Source organism: Pteronotus mesoamericanus, unplaced genomic scaffold (assembly GCF_021234165.1).
Source record: "Pteronotus mesoamericanus isolate MK-2021 breed Mesoamerican mustached bat unplaced genomic scaffold, CSHL_Meso_final contig_105, whole genome shotgun sequence".
In the NCBI taxonomy this organism is placed as follows: domain Eukaryota; kingdom Metazoa; phylum Chordata; class Mammalia; order Chiroptera; family Mormoopidae; genus Pteronotus; species Pteronotus mesoamericanus.
Genome location: NW_026555006.1, coordinates 18621669 through 18638564, shown reverse-complemented (window position 1 = coordinate 18638564; position 16896 = coordinate 18621669). Strand labels below are relative to the sequence as shown.

Here is a 16896-nt window from a genome sequence, read left to right as displayed (position 1 = left end):
AAACACAGTTGTGTGACTGTATGAAGTTTTGACACAGGAATGATCCATAACATTTTCAGGCTGTGGAGATATTGGAAAAGAGTGCTAATTGAATCTGGGAAGTCAAACAGAAAGGCCAAGAATTTGGAGTAAGTTAAATGGGTTCCCAAGTGAAAAGATGAAGCAAGCTTTTGTACCTGATGGTTAGGCATAAGGCGTAGATGTAGAGCAAAAGACCAAGACTGTGGACACACATTCCTTAATTCAAGAATGTGGTACATCCATTGCTTTACCTCTCTTAAGTGCTCTACTGAACCAGTAACACGGTCTTATAGGGATCAAAGAATGTTAGGTCTTTTTCTGCCCTTTTCAGTTGTAACTTTTATGGAAATGGTAGGGAACAAAGGTACATTTAAGGAAATATTTCAACACTGGGGACACAATTGTCTTCTTGCTGGATTGATGAAGTATATATTTAGAAAAATGAAATACAGGTAAAATGGAATATATTTAAGTATTCCTTTTGTGTTTTTTAAAAAAATATTTTAAATTTAGCTTTTATCTGTAAATTTGACTTTGAAATATTAGCATCTTGGTTTGAATTTAGAAGGAACAAAACTTGTTTAATTATTACTTAGTTTTATTGAAATTTGTCAGAATTTCTCATCTAACCATCTTTCACAGGCTTGACACTACTCTCATAGACTTTACTGACATGAAGTGCCAACGAGGGGATTTAAGCTTCATTTTCAACGGGGAGGCAGCACCCTCTGAATCTTTTGTAGTATTAGACAATGAACAAAAAGTTTATCAGCGAATACACCATGAGGTGAGCATGTTGTCTTACAAATATTCTTCTACATGGTTTTTAAAAAATGTCTTTGTGTGCAACCATTCTTCAGTGTAATTGTTGTAAAAGGAATAAGGCACAATTTGGATGGTTCAAACCTAATGCTTTCATTTTTGTACAAAAAATTTTTTAAAAATTTATCATCTGGTTCTCATTTTGACCAGTCAGTTGAGTCTGTCTGCTCATAATTCAATGATGATTTGTTAGTTAAAAATGAACTGCATTTTCTCCATTTTCCCCTTAGTTGATATGTTGAACCTGTGCTGGCCCTTTCACTCTTTTATTATCTTGCTACCTCAGCTTCTTTTAAAATGTTGCTGACCATCTCTGTCTCCTTAATAGGAGTGCCTCTTTTGATTCCCTGCCTGTCCTCTTACTTTCTCTGACTCTTTGGCTACCTTTCTTTTATCTTTTCCTTCGTAGAGTACAAAATTATCTTCCTTCTGTCACATCATAAATCCATGTTGGTGTTGCCTCCACAACCACCGGTGAAAACCATATGCACCATTACCCTCATCCTTTGTTCCCTGGATGCCCCTTTCCCTGCTCATAGGGATGCCGAAAAGAGAAAGCTTTCCTGGTATATCTATGTCATTGATAGTCCTGCAAATTTTTTTTTTTAGTCAACATTTGTCACTGTTGCTTTTTAATTTTAATTTTATTTTTCTATACTTCAATTCCCCATATTGTCATTCACCACATCTTCTTAACATCTCTTAGATTAGACCTTCCTACTAACATATTTATCCATGAGACCTTAGTTACCTTATCTCTGTGCTATTGAAAAGTAGTTTCCTAAATGGTGCTAAACAATGAAGATTTAGATGGGAAGAGGAGAAGGCACTCCTTGTGGAGCATACAAAGTGAGTCAAGTCAGGGAAGGGGGAATAAGAATGGTCTTTTGGGGAAACAGAGAACAGATCTGACTGCAGTGAAGGTTTCTGTATTGACTATGGGAAGATGGTTTATGGAAGGCCTTAAAAGACAGAGAAGATAACAGGATCTGCTGTAGTTGGTAACAGAGTCATAGGTTCTTAAACAGGTATTGATAAAATCCAAAAGTAATTTAAGTGAGTTTATCACATGTATTTCTTTCACTTTCCCTCCTCTGCTCTCTTCCTATCTTAAACATTTATCAAGGACCTAATAAATGCTAGACACTGTTAGGGGTATTGATAGTGGTACTGTATTGATAGCATGTATGAATTACTATCATATATTAGTACTACATTACGCATTAATTGAAAGCATATTAGAACTATTATTTAAGTACTTTCATTAAAAAAACACTTCTCATTAAATTCTTAAAATGACTTGTCAAAGTAAATCTTCATTTTACACATGAGAAAATTGAGGCTTATAGATAGATTTTATCTTCTCACCAACCTCTTGAGGTTAGATAGATTTTAAATGATACCTATAAGATCACATAGCTAGTATGTAGGATAAATTGGGAAAAGGAAGAGATTGGAGGAAGGGAAATTATGTGAAACGTTTTTATGGTTATACAGTTGAGAGGTGATGAGGATATTGACTAAGATGGCATAGTGAATAATTAAAAAAGAAATTATGATTTGCGTTTCCAAGAATGAAATAATTGTACTTGTTAATAGATTGAGTGAATTAAGAATTAGAAGGATTTAACAGTGAGTTTGATGATTCTGTCTTGCTGAGTGGAATGATGGTGGTTCCACTGATAGAATTGGGGGAAAGAAAATTGGTTTGGGGTTTTGGGTGATGCTCATTTTGAGTACATGGCTAAAATCAGTGCACTTGTTTAAACCCTTACTTTATTAGACTTCTCTGCAGTATTTGCTTTTTTGATAACTCAATTCTTAAAATTTTCTTTTCCTCATGATTTGACTTTGATCAATTGTTCTCTTCCCCTCCCCATCTTATTCTCCTTTGCCTCTTCCTCTTTCTCCACTCATCTCTTGAATTATTGATTTGCCTCTGATGTACTTTTCATCTTTACAAACTGGCAGAATAATCTCTTCTACTTCCATAGTCATAACTACCTCTGGTATATTTATCATTCATAAAGTATATATTTGTATCCCAGATAGATCTGAGTGGAGACCTATCTATTTAAATGTCTAATGGGATATCATGTATGTCTCCCAGGTACCTTCATAATTTGTACTCATCGAAAGCTAAATTCATTATTTTCCCTTCAGACCTGCCCTTTCTTCCATTTTCCTTCTTTTGGTGAATGACATCATTCTCTATTCAACCAGAAAACTGGGAGTTATTTTTGAAATTTTTTCTTATACTCCATATTTCTTAATTAGAGAACATGTGTGGTCATTTCTGTCTCCCTATGTTTTATAAGTATCCCTTTTTTATTCATACTGCCAGTGCCTTCGTTAATTAAATAATTAATTACATTTTTTTGTTTTTATTTGGTTTTAGAGGGAGGGGAAGGGAGGGAGAAAGAGAAGGAGAGAAACGTTGATGTGAGAAACATCCATTGGCTGCCTCTCTTATGTGGTCCAACTGGGGACTGAACCTGCAACCCAGGCATGTGCTCTGATTGGGAATCAAACAGGTGACCTTTCCCTTTGTGGGACGGTGCCCAGCCAACTGAGCCACACTGGTTAGGATGATGCCTTGATTTCGATATTATCTTTCAGCTGACTGTCACAGACCTCATACATGACTTTCCTGGCCCTCTTCTTGTCTGCTTCTGAATTATCTGACATATTGGAGATAGATTGAATATTGAAAACAAGTTCAGGAAACCTGCCTTCTTTAAGGACATTTAAAAAATTTCCTATACCTAAAGAGTGAAATCCAAATTTCTTAGCATGATATGGTTCCTTTTGTGATCGGGCTTTTGCTCATTTTTCCACCCTTTTTCTTACTGTGCTATCTTCGATGCCCTAGTACTGAACTCTTTGAAATTTTTTCAGATATATCAGGCTTTTGAGCACTTAATTTCTTTGTTCAAATTATTTCACTTCCTGGAAGGCCCTTCTTCTTGCACCGTTACAGTTGTGGGGCACCTGCTTAGTGTCACTTCCTCCCCTGCCAGATGATCATTGTTTTCTTTATGCTTCCGCTGAACCTGGGACCATAGAGCTTCTTCTCTATTTGTTTATGTGGCTTTCTTCCTCTGTTGGGTTAAGGTCAAGGTTATGGGATTCATTTATTATGGGGCTCCTAACACAGCATCAGTACATTCTAGGCCAGATTTTGTCAAACTCTTTCTGTAAAGGTAGAGATAACAAATATTTTAGACATTTAGATATATTTGCATGCCACATGGCCTCTGTCATAACTACTCAACTCTGATGTAACTAGCATAAAAGCAGCCATAGGCAATATGTACATGAATGATTATAGCTATATCCCAAGAAAACTTTATGAAAACGGGTAGTGGACTGGATTTGGCCTGCTGGCCATAGTTTGCTGACCTTTATTCTAGACTCATTTTTATTAAATAATTTGACCTCTTGTATTTTAAACAGCAGTTTACTAGGCATAGGTAGGTTGGAAATACAGTACTGAAAGAGAAGCCAGAGACTAAGGCCTAGTCGTGGAAATATTAGCTGATGTTATAGTATTAATGAGATCATCAAAGGACATGTATTTGTGGTATGTATACATGTGTATTTTATGCCTAAAAAATTACAGAAAAACTAGATTTTGGACAATAATCCTTAAGGTAGGACATACTTGTTTATTCTAATATACATATATAAGTAATAACTGTTCAATAAATGTTGAATGAATGTAATTAACGACAGGTCTTTTTTCAATGATGTGGTTAGGTGATGATCAGTCTATGATTTGCAGAAAAGTTCTGTTCTAAAAGTTTATTTAAAAATAAGGTGTTGAAACTCAAGGCAAATTTCTTTAACAGTGTTATATGTAGTGTTGCTCCCAAGCTAATATATAACATCCTACTTGATTTGTAATTTATTTGAAGGATGTCTGACCATTCTTTACAACCTATACCAGCCCAAATTTTTCTTTACAAAGTTGTGTTCAGAATTAGCTTGTGTTACCAGGAATACATTTTTACCATAGCATTAATGTCAAGAGTTTCCATTTCTCACTTTTAAGTAAGGGTAAAGGAAATGTTACGATCCCAGTCCCAAGCTATTGCTGTTTTTTTCCACCGGAGCCGATTACCCAGTTTGTTGGAGTGTCGTCCTATATACTGGAAGTTTGAGGGTTCGATTTCTGGTCAGGGCACACACCTGGGTTGTGGATTCAAACCCTGGTCAGGGTGTATATGAGAGGCAACCAATTGATGTTTCTCTCTCACATTGATGTTTTTCTCTCTCTCTTTCTCTCTCTCTCTCCCCCCCTCCCCCTCCCTCCCTCTGAAACAAACAAAAAAAGCCACTAAAAATATCCTTGGGTGAGGATTAAAAATTTTTTTTTTTTTAATTGGACTTATATCTGGGTGAAACTTTGGTAGTGAAGCCTAGAAAATGGGCCTTTTGGTAATACAGAAATCAGAAAGCATGGGAAATAGAGCCTCTAGCCATTGTAAATCCTGTGGACAGTTCCCATTCTCCAGTCAACTCCCCAGGTTCTGCTCCCCTCCACCCCCCCTTAAGACTCTTTGGTCCTAAGTATCAGAGACTCTTTCTTGGCCTACTGAAGAACAGAACCTCATTTTATACCTGCTCAATTACCCTTTTGTACTTGATTGTTAGTCTTCTGTCTCTGGAGCAACCACAAAGCTTTCTTTTTTTTCTCATTTAAACAATATTTGTTATCACTTATGTGTCAGCACTGGAGAATATGCAGAGAATAAAACCAGAAGTAAGGCTACTAATTAAGTTTAGAAATCATAGGTGGGTATTTATAGTTTTCTTTTTTTTTTTTTCCTCTCTACAAGAAATATAGAGAAGATCCCTTCTGAATTCCTTTCCTTTCTTCCCTCCCTCCCTCTCTTCCTCCCTCTCTCCTTCACTCCTTCTCTCTTCCCCTTTCTTTCCCTTTCACTTAGAACTACTGGGAAAGAAAAGCTCAAGTGATAATGGTGGGTTTTTGGATTAAAAAGAACTAAAGTACGATTCATCTGTGCTGAAAGAAAACGAAAACTTCATATGGGCATTTTGCCTCAGACTTGTCAACTATAATTCTTTAAGTAGTCTTTTAAAATTGCTCTACATACTCTATATTTCTGTAATGGGTAAATCTAGTATTATTTCCATTATATATCTATAATAGTACATATGAGTACTATATTTCATGTGTACTGTATTTGTAGATTCATTATTAGCCATCATTCTAATTTATTTAGATATATATAGTTTAAAATTCTGTAATTGTTTTTAGAATAAGTAGCACTTAACATTTTTTAGAATCTTTCCTTTTTAGAGATTTATATTTTGTTATTTTGTATATGTCATATGTCATGCTAATAACCGTTGAAAACCTAGATTCTTATATTTAATGTTTATCCCCACTCCAGGAATCAGAGATGGAAACAGAAGAAGAGGTTGACATTTTAATGAGTAGTGATATTTACTCCGCAACTCTATCAACCAAATCAATTTCTTTCACACGTGCCCAAACAGGATGGCTTTTTCGGGAAGATAAAACAGTATGTACAAATCTAGATTTTTAAACTGTAAAAATTGTTTTGTATTTAATGTCGCCAAAATAATGTGATGGAAATGCAGGAAGAATTATCCTCAAGTATCCTATTCTTGCCTCTTTGACTCCACATAGGGAATTATAATGGTTGGTTACTTGTAATTGTAATGCTTGGAAAATATTCTTATAGAAGCCAGGAGAGAAAGTTTAGTTCACTTGAAATTTTTTTCCCTTTTTTACTTTTTAATTGTATTTTTTTCCTATTACCATTTGGTTCCCTTAAACACCTCTCACCACCTAACTCATTTGGATTCTGTGTTGGGAAAGATTCTTGTTAGTTGCTTTGTTATGGTTCCATTACATTTCTAATGATTTATTCCTTAGGAAGACTATAAAGAGGGGTACGCTTTTGAATTCATTTCCCTGGATCTTTTTCCTTTCTGCTTTTAGACTTCTAAACCATTTACTTATCCAGTATCTGATTCTCAGTATTCCATATATATAACTAAAATTAAATATGCTTATATTTCTACAACAGCATAATTAAATTAAATCTTAGTGGAGGTTTCCCCTTAGTAAATTGTAAATGTTTTCCATAATTACTGTTTTGCCTGTCAGCAAGAAGTTACATCAGAATGTTCAAAATATACTAAAAATTTTTTAAAATTAGATACATGAGGAAGCATTTTATAAAATTTTAAAGTCAAGAATAAGTAACCAGATCAGGTAAGGGCCAGGACTTAACTGCTTTTAAAAATTATTTTTATCTTATATTACACACAGTAGAAATGAATATAATGTTATTGGAAAAACAAAAACAGCCTGTGTTAGCCAGGGTTCTCTAAGAAACAAAAACAGTAAGAGATCTCTCTTTCTCTAAATATCTGCATAGATATGGGTATATTGATATATAGATATAGGTATAGGTATAGACACATAGGGATCCTTATATAGGAATATAAATATATAGGTAGATATTTAAAAAGAGAGGGGGTAGGGAGAGATTGATTTATTTTAAAGAATTGGCTCATGTGAATGAAGGACTAGTCTGAAATCTATAGAGCAATTTAGCAGGCTGGAAATTCAGGGAAGAGTTGATGTGGTCTTGAGTCTGAAATCTGCAGGCTGGAACCTCAGACGTGGTTTCTATGTTGTCATCTTGAGGAAGGATTGCCTTTATTTTGGGAAACAGGCTTTACTCCTAAGGCCTGAAATTGATTTGTTGAGGCCTACCCACATTATGGAACATAAACTGCTATATTCCAGGTCTACTGACTTAAGTGATAATTATGTCCAAAAAATACCTTCAGTGAAGCAGCTAGACTGGTGTTTGACCTACCTTACACATAAAGTTTGACCACTACTCACAAAACATTCTGCAAGGCTATTCATTTGTATATCCTTCAGATCTTTTTTTTATGCTTTCCATAAATACGCATCCATAGTAATATGTCACCTTAGTTATTTATCTTTTCATAAAGTATCATATCTATTTTTTGCACATCCCTGCCCTCCCAACTCTAGTATGTCTTAGGAGCTTTTTCTTATCAGTATTGCTACTTCATTCTTTTTAACAACTGCATAGTATTCCATAGTATGGGTATATTGTAATTTATTTATCTAATCTCTTATTTTTGGGCATTTAGATGAGTGGACAGACATTTATGTCCAGTTTTCTGCCTTTATAAATGATGTTGCATTTACCATTCTTTTATATTCTTTTGCAGTATCTGTTATAGATAGAAAGAAAGAAAATGGCTGAATTATGGGGACTATAGACTTAAAATTTTTGTTTTGATGGTCTACTTTTAATAAATGCTTTTTCATTATAAGATTCCAAAAATAACTAATTATCACCTGAGTACTTCACAGCCACAGAAAAACCCTCACTCTGAAATCTAGGCTCATCACCTTTCCTCTTTAAGCCTATTTGGCAACAAATGGCACGATAGGATTCCCAGTTGTGAGAGCCTACACTGCAATCCATTTGTTGGCTTAAAGTCTTATTTGTTTGTACTCTGTTCTTCTGGACAGCATTAGAAGGATCACTTCAAGAGAAGAAAAAAATTGAAGCTGCTATTCATCTAGTGCAACTGCTAGCAGCTCAAAGCTCTTGAACAGCATCTAGGTGATCTTCTTAAATCTTTGACAGGTAAGGAGGGAGTCAGTAATGCTTATGGTTCCCATTTTGTAGGTAGAAACGGGTGCAGAATGCTTTGCTTTCTGGTAACTGGTAAGGAGGCCATCAAAAGCAAGATGGATGTGGAAGCAACTCTAAACACATAGTTTTGGAATGCCAGAAAACAGTAGTAAGACAGAGACTGAGTGATTTGCATGCAGGTAGAAATGGTTAGCTTGTTTTCCATCATGTATTTTTGAAGTAAGGCATATTAAACTCTGACCACCTGTTGGGTCTGCTAAAAGGGTAAAGGTTGATGTTGAAGGAGGACCTCATCGAGAAGAAATAACAGTTCTCTTCTTGATGTCCCTATACCTCTTGGGTTTCTCTATCCCCAATTCCAAATGTAAACAATTGCACTGTGTTGGTGAGCTAGACTGCTCTGTTCTCTCTTTGTTGAAAGCAGCAAGCAACTGTAACTTAAGGATTGATCCTGTTACAGAATAGACTATTGGAACAGGTGATAAATTCTAGTTGTACTAAAGATTTCTCTGTGACTTAGACTATTTCTTTTCAGTCCAATTTCTTTTCTATCTATAAAATGGGAACAGTAATTATCCCTGACCCCTCCTTGTTACTCATAATATTTGATATTGGCTACAGAAAGTTTTCAGATAGCTTTATGCTACTTGGGAGTAGATTCTAAAGGAATACTATGTAGTATTTTTGTTCAGGTTAACTGCCATACCATCAGTGTGTTTTAAATTTGAAATGTGTTAATTTTATATATTAATTATTAATGTAATAGAATACAAAAGATATTGAGATAATTTCAAGTGCCAAAGGAATATTTACAGCTTAATGTTACATGTTTATGGAAAACAGGTATACACATATGTATATTTGAAATTACTAAAGTGTAAGGCAAACTTAATTTTTTTTATTACTTTGAATATTTGATTTTGTTTTAGGAAAGAGTAGGAAACTTTTTGGCAGACTTTTATCTGGTGAATGGACTTGTTTTAGAATCAAGGAAAAGAAGAGAACATCTCAGTGAAGAAGATATTCTTCGAAATAAGGCCATTATGGAGAGCTTAAGTAAAGGTGGAAACATAATGGAACAGAATTTTGAGGTATAATTTCACTTCTGATTTATAATGTTCTAAGGAGAGAGGGGGTAGACATCATTCCTAGCATTTAGTGAGTTTATGTAAGTACACTCGTGGGTTTTGTTTGCTATATACACCTTTTGTTTTTTTGATATAGCCTTGGGTGGTTTATTTTTGTGAATCTGTACTTGGTCTTTGACACTTCACTAACAAATAGGTTAAATTATTCGATAAGCATGAAACCAGTGTTAATATTTTATCCATGTCCCTTTGCGTGCATTCTTTTTCCTCCTTCACCAAGTGAAGTCATTGACTGTTTTGAAGGCCTAAATAAAAGTCCACTTACTTATGAAATCATTTCTAGCCTATAACTTCTCTTAGATTTTTATTCAGCATATATTTGTTGAAAGTATGGTGTATAAAAAGAATTGTGTGACAGTAGATAAATGAGAGGGGAACTTAGGGAATACAAAGGTATATGAGAGGTATATAAACTGCCTCTGCAATTTCATTCCCTAATAGATGAATGGGTCCTTTTTCCTTTATTTTTAATTTTTTTTATTTATTGATTTTAGAGAGAGAGAGAGGAAGGGAGAGAGAGAAACATTGATTTGTTGTTCCACTTATTTATGCATCATTGGTGGTTTCTTTTATGTGCCCTAGTGGACATTGAACCTGCAACATTGGTGTATCAGGATGATGCTCTAACCAAATGAGCCATCCGGCCAAGGCCTGGATTCTTAAATTTATTTTTTATTTTGATAGTTTTAGACTTACAAAAAAGTCCTAAAATAGTTCAAACAATTTTTGGATATCCTTCACTAAGATTCCTCAAATGTTAATATTTTACTAAATTTTAAAAAAGTATTTTTCAAATTGCAGGATAGGGACCTCTTGGTAGATGATATCAATTTTACTGGTTTGTGACCACCCTTTTTTTAATTTTTAAAGATTTTATTTATGTATTTTTAGAGGGGAAGGTAGGGAGAAAGAGAGGGAGAGAAGCTACAATCTATGGTTGCCTCTCATGTGCCCCCTGCTGGGGACCTGGCCCGCAACCAAGGCATGTGCCCTGACTGGAAATCAAACCAGTGACCCCTTGCTTCTTTGGCTGGCACTCAGTCCACTGAGACACACCAGCTGGGCTCTGTGACCACCCTTTTTAAATTCAAATCTAAATAATAGTAGAGAAAAACAGAGCATGTCACACACAGTACAGGTCATTATTACTTTATGAAACAGTAGTGCCAGGGAGTTATGTGTTGTGTATAAATATGCATTTGTGTGAGTGCTTGTTTGTGGTATAAATGTGAATCACATTTGTAAGAAGATTAAAAGCTACTATGAGGAGGCTTGAATTTCTTGAATGTCTAGTCTCTCCCTATGGTATTGTGTCAGATTATGTTTTAGAGATAGACTTTTCAGAATAGTATGCCAGGTTCCAACTAATTCACGGTAATACTGTGTGTGTGTATGCTAGGAAAATATTTTAATGTTTAGAAAGTTCATTTACTGAGTGAATCAGCCAAATATAAGATGTAAAGTGTTTGAGAATCCCCATTAAATGTTTAAGTTAAAATCGTGATCGTGCTAGTATAGTGTCATCATCTCTCCTTCCTGCCAAATCCTCTTTGTATGCCTCATTTTTATTTTGGTTTTGGGATTGAGTAGAGCTTCACCAGACTAATTTTTCAGAAGCCACCTGGTAATTACTGATATATTTTTTAAAACATTTATTTATTTTTAGAGAGAGCTTAAGGGAAGGAGAAATCGAGGAAGAGAAACATCAATGTGTGGTTGCCTCTCACGTGCCCCCTACTGGGGACCTAGTCCGCAAGCCAGGCATTTGCCCTGACTGGGAATTGAACTGGTAACTCTGGTTCACAGGCTGGTGTTCAGTCCACTGAGCCACACCAACCAAGGCTGGTATTTACTGATATCTTCATCACTATGAGTTATAGGATATGATATGTTCAGAAAACAGAAATGGATTGGGAGAGGAAATGCTGAGCTCAATTTTTGATAAAGCTACCTCCCTCACCCATTGTTGACCAGATAAAAAGGCTATTTCTTTAGACTTACACTGTGATTTAAATTTTATTAAAAGTTATTTTAAAAAATGACTTTGTTGTTGTGGTGGTTATTGCTACCTTTGCATAATTTTGTCAGCAAACCATTTTGGGATGAGTACATGGAAAAAAAACCTCATAGAATACCATTTTATGGGACATTTGCCAATTGACCCTGATTATCTCATTTATCTATATTTAAACGTACAGTATATACTACTTAGTTTTCTTTAGGGCAGAGATTGTAACTTGATGCATTTGAATTGTTAAAGGGATCTTTAAATGGTGTTTTAATAAACTGTAGTTTTGCACATTGAAATTAAGACCTAGTTTAATTTCAGATAGCTATATAAAATAATATGGATTAAATAAAATAATTAAGATTTTCGACTTCTGGTAAGAAATCAAAGAAAACAGTCCCCATGTGATCATAGACCCTTGGACTTTACAGTTGTTTTTTTTTAAATCCTCACCCGAGGATATGTTTTTATTGATTTTAGAGGGAGAAGGGGGAGAGAGATAGAGGAGAAGAGGGAGGAAAAGGAGAGGGAGAGAGAAAAGAGAAGAGAAACCGATGTGAGACAGAAATATTGATTGGTTGCTTTCTCTGCTCACTTCGAATTGGGATTGAACCCACAACTTTTTGATATACCAGACAATGATCCCACCAACTGAACTAGCCGACCAGGGCAGACTTTACAGTTTTTTATGAATATTTGATTCAACCTGTCAGTTTCTACAAAAGATAAAACACTTGGTGGGATTTTGATTAGTGTGGTATTGAATCTATAGATCAATCAGTTTCTACATAAAAGTCTGCTTGGTTTTTGTTTATTCAACTTTCTATTTTGAGATAATTGTAGGTTCCCACATGTGGAATGCAGAGAATCCATGTATGCCTCACCCAGTTTCCTCCAATGGCAACATCTTGTGAAACTGTAGTGTAACATCATAACCAGGATATTGGCATTTATAATCAAGATACAGAACATCTCCATCACCACAGTTGCTCTTTTATAAGCACACCTACTACCCTTTTGTCCCCATCTGTCCCTTACTCCTGACAATCACTAATCTGTTCTTCCATTTCTTTCATTTTGTCATTTCAAGGATATTGTATGTGAACTTTTTGAGATTGGCTTTTTATTCACTCAGATTAATTCCCTGGTAATTTATTGAAGTTGTGTATATCAATAGTTTGTTCTTTTTATTACTGAGTAGTATTCCATGGTGTGAATGTACCATAGCTTGCTTAATCATTCACCTGATGAAAAGGCATTTGGGTTATTTTTAGTTTTGGACCATTATGAATAATGCTGCCATAACAATCACACACAGATTTTTGTGTAAACATGGCTCTTCATTTCTCTAGCATAAATGTTTTCCACCTTATATTCTGATCAGCAGTGTATAAGCAATTACCTCTCTGCCTTCTGGCCATCACTTGCTATTTTCAGAATTTTAAATTTTAATTTAATTTAATTTTAAGTCCTTACCTGAAGATATGGATGTATTTATTGATTTTACAGAGAGAAGGAGAGAGAGGAACATTGTTGTAAGAGAGAGACTTTGATTGATTGCCTCCCATATGCACCCCAACTGGGGATCAGTCTGCAACCTAGATATGTGCCCTGACTGGCAATTGAACACACAACCTTTTAGTGTGTGGGATGATGCTCCAACCAACTGAGCAACCTGGTCAGGGTGCTATTGTCACAATTTAAAAAAAAAATATTTTATTTTTTGAGAGAGGGGAGGGGCGTGAGAAAGAGAGGGAGAGAAACGTCAATGTGCAAGAGATAGATCAATCACTTGCCTCTTGCACACCCCCAACTGGGGACCTAGCCTGCAACCCAAGCATGTGTCCTGACTGGGAATCAAACTGGCAACCTTTTGGCGTGCCAGCCGGCACTCAATCCACTGAGCCACACCAGCTAGGGCCACAACTTTTTATTTTACCCATTCTTACAGTGCTTTAGTATGCTTGGGATGCCATAACAAAATAGCATCCACTGGATGACTTAAACAATAGGAATTCATTTCTCACAGTTCTGGAGGCTGGGAAATCCAAGGATTGGGTACTGGCATATTCTCTTCCAGGCTGAGGGCTTTCTTACAGGCTTGAGGATGGTTGCCTTCTTGCTATGTTCTTAAATGAGGGAGAGCGCTCTGGTCTCTGTTTCCTTGTTCATCTTATAAGCACACTAACCTTATTATGAGGCACCACTGTATGACCTCATATAGCCAAATTACTACCCAAAGGACCTACCTCCAAACAGCATCACATTGGGGGTTTGGGCTTCAACACATGAATTTTGGAGAGACACACATTCAGTCCATAAAAAGCAATGTATAATGCTATCTTATGTGGTTTTATTGGATTTTCCTAATGGTTAATGATGTTGAATGAGTATCTTTTCATGTGCATATTTGCCATCTGTATGAGATCTGTCCAGAAAAGACCCAGGCATTGTTAATAATGATAGGAATCATTTGTGTGACATCATTGTAACCTGGCAACCAAGAAGAGGGGGCTGGAATGTGCGTACATGAAGAATGACTTCACTGTACTAGTGAGTGGGGGCGATAGACAACCCTTGAGTGAGCATGTGTACTGTGTGGCTGTCACATTCAAAATGACTGAATGAGTAGAGCAATGAATCTGCATCAAGTTTGTGATAAGCTTGAACATTCCTCCATGGAAACTATATGGATGACTCAGAAGGCTGCAGCTATGGGCAACTGGTGATTGGCAGGTTCATCGCAATGTGCCCACTCATGCATCATGTCTCATGCAGAGCTTTTTGGCGAAACATCAAATCACCCAGGTGACTCAGTCCCTCTACAGCCCAGATTTGGTGCCCTGCAACTTCTGGCTTTTCCCAAAAGTAAAATCACCTTTGAAAGTGAAGAGATTTCAGCATGTCTGTGAGGTTCAGGAAAATACGATGGAGCTGATGGCAGTTGGGAGAACTGTGTGACATCCCAGCCTACTTTAAAGGAGACTGAAGTGTCATTGTCCTGTGTACAGTGTTTCTTGTATCTTGTATCTTCTTTAATAATTGTCTCTATTTTTCATATTACATGGCTGGATACCTTCTGGACAGACCTCTTACATCCTGTTTGATGAAATGTTTCTTCATGTCTTTTGCCCCTTTTTAGATTGGGTTTTTTTTATTGTTGAGTTTTCAAAGTTGTTTGTATATTTCAGATAATAGTTCTTTGTGAGAGATTTGTGTTTTGCAGCTATTTCTCTCCTACTCTGTAGCCTAATGTTTTATCCTGTTAAATAGTTTTTGCAGAGGATAAGTTTTTAATTTTGATAAGGTTCAGTTTATCAATTTTTGTTTTATGGTTTGTCCCAAGTCTAAGAACCTTTGTCTAGCTCCTCATCCCTAAAATTTTCTTTACTTTTTTTTTTTTTTCCTAAAAGCCCTCTTGTACTTTTATATTTTTCATTGAAGTCCATGAACCAGTCAGTTTTGTACAAGGTGTGCTGTTGAAGTCAAGGCTTATTTTTTTTGCCTTGGACATCTTGTTCGTCTAGCACCAATGGAGAAGGGGTATCCCTCTCTGTTGAATTGCCTTTGGAATTTTTATCAAGATGGTGTTGAATCCATAGATTAATGTGGAGAGAATAGATATCTTAAAGATATTGAAGCTCCTGTTTTGTGAGCATGGTACATACATATCTCCATGTATTTAAATCTTAAATAGTTTCACACATGTTTTTAGTTTGCAGTATACAAGTCTTACAGAGATCTTATTAAATTTGTCTCTTAAGTATTTTGTATTTTTTAATGCCATCATAAATGATGTTTTTAAATTTCACTTCCAATTGTGAATTGCCAGTATATAGAAATTCATTAGATTTTTCTGTATTGCTAAATTAGTACATTAGTTATATAGTTTTTTGTACATTCCTTACCATTTTATATAGATGATTATGTCATCAGGTAAGAGAGATAGCTATACTTTTCCTTGCTAATCTGTGTCTTTTATTTATTTATTTATGTTTGTTTATTTTGTGTCTGTTGCACTGGGAAGTAATAACAAGTATGACGTTGAATAAAAGTAATGAGAGCAGGTGCTGTGCCTTTATCCTGATCCTAGAAGGCATTTTTTAAAATTCAGTATTGTATTTTAAAAATCATGGTATTTTTTAGTCTTGCATAAGTACTTTATCAAGAATTGTGAAGAACTATAGCTGTATTGTTATTTGTTAGTTTTGTAATCCTTTTAAGATTGTATTTCAGTTGTTGTCTAATAAAAATATATGAGGTCTGTCCAGAACAAGTCCAGCCATTGTTAATATAACAAGAGTCGTTTACATGACACCAATATAACCTGGCAACCAAGGAGAGTGGACTGGAATGTCATGAGTGAACAATGATGACTCCACTATACTAGTCAGTTGGGGGCGGTAGACAACCCTTGAGTGAGCCTGTGTACTGTGTGGCTGTCACATTCAAAATAACTGAGTGAGTCAAGCAACGAATCTGCATCAAGTTTGTGTTAAGCTTGAACATTCCTCCATGGAAACTATTTGGATGATTCAGAAGGCCACAGCTATGGGCAGCTGGTGATTGGCAGGTTCATCACAACTACCTGTCACTCATGCATCACATCTCATGCAGTTTTTTGGCAAAACATCAAATCACCCAGGTGATTCAGCCCCTCTACAGTCCAGATTTGGTGCCCTGTGACTTCTGGCTTTTCCCAGGAAAATCACCTTTGAAAGGGCAGAGATTTCAGACTGTCCGTGAGACTCAGGAAAATGTGACGGGGCAGGCAGCTGATAGCGATTGGGAGAACTGCGTAGGCCAAGGTGCCTACGATGTAAGATGTTTCTTCTATCTTGTATCTTCTTTAACAATTGTCTCTGTCTTTCATATTACAAGGCTGGATACCTTCTGGATGGACCTCATTTATCTCACATATTGTTTGGACTTTTGATAGTGAAGAACTGATGAATTACACTTGAATTATTGTGGAGTTCAATTACAAATAGAATAAATTTAAAGAAAATATTAATTCTATAAGACATTGATCTATGCATATAATTTGATTTTGTTGAATGTGGCAAGGTGCAGGATGAAAGAACATCAAAACAGAATTGATAAGTCTTATTTAAAAAAGATACAAATAGCTGTTTTTTGTTTTCCCCTAGACACAATTTATAAACACAGGGAAAGCAACATAGAACTGATA

General features: G+C 35.7%; 1 protein-coding gene across 1 annotated transcript in view; it reads left to right on the top strand.

Annotated features, from left to right (window-relative positions):
- The window catches only part of ANKRD13C (ankyrin repeat domain 13C), a 79574-nt gene that overhangs the window by 45859 nt on the left and 16819 nt on the right, over window positions 1-16896 (top strand). The window contains exons 7-9 of the mRNA XM_054574592.1: window positions 664-808; window positions 6264-6395; window positions 9479-9640. Of these exons, the coding sequence (XP_054430567.1) occupies window positions 664-808; window positions 6264-6395; window positions 9479-9640 (439 nt within the window). The remainder of the gene's footprint in view (window positions 1-663; window positions 809-6263; window positions 6396-9478; window positions 9641-16896) is intronic.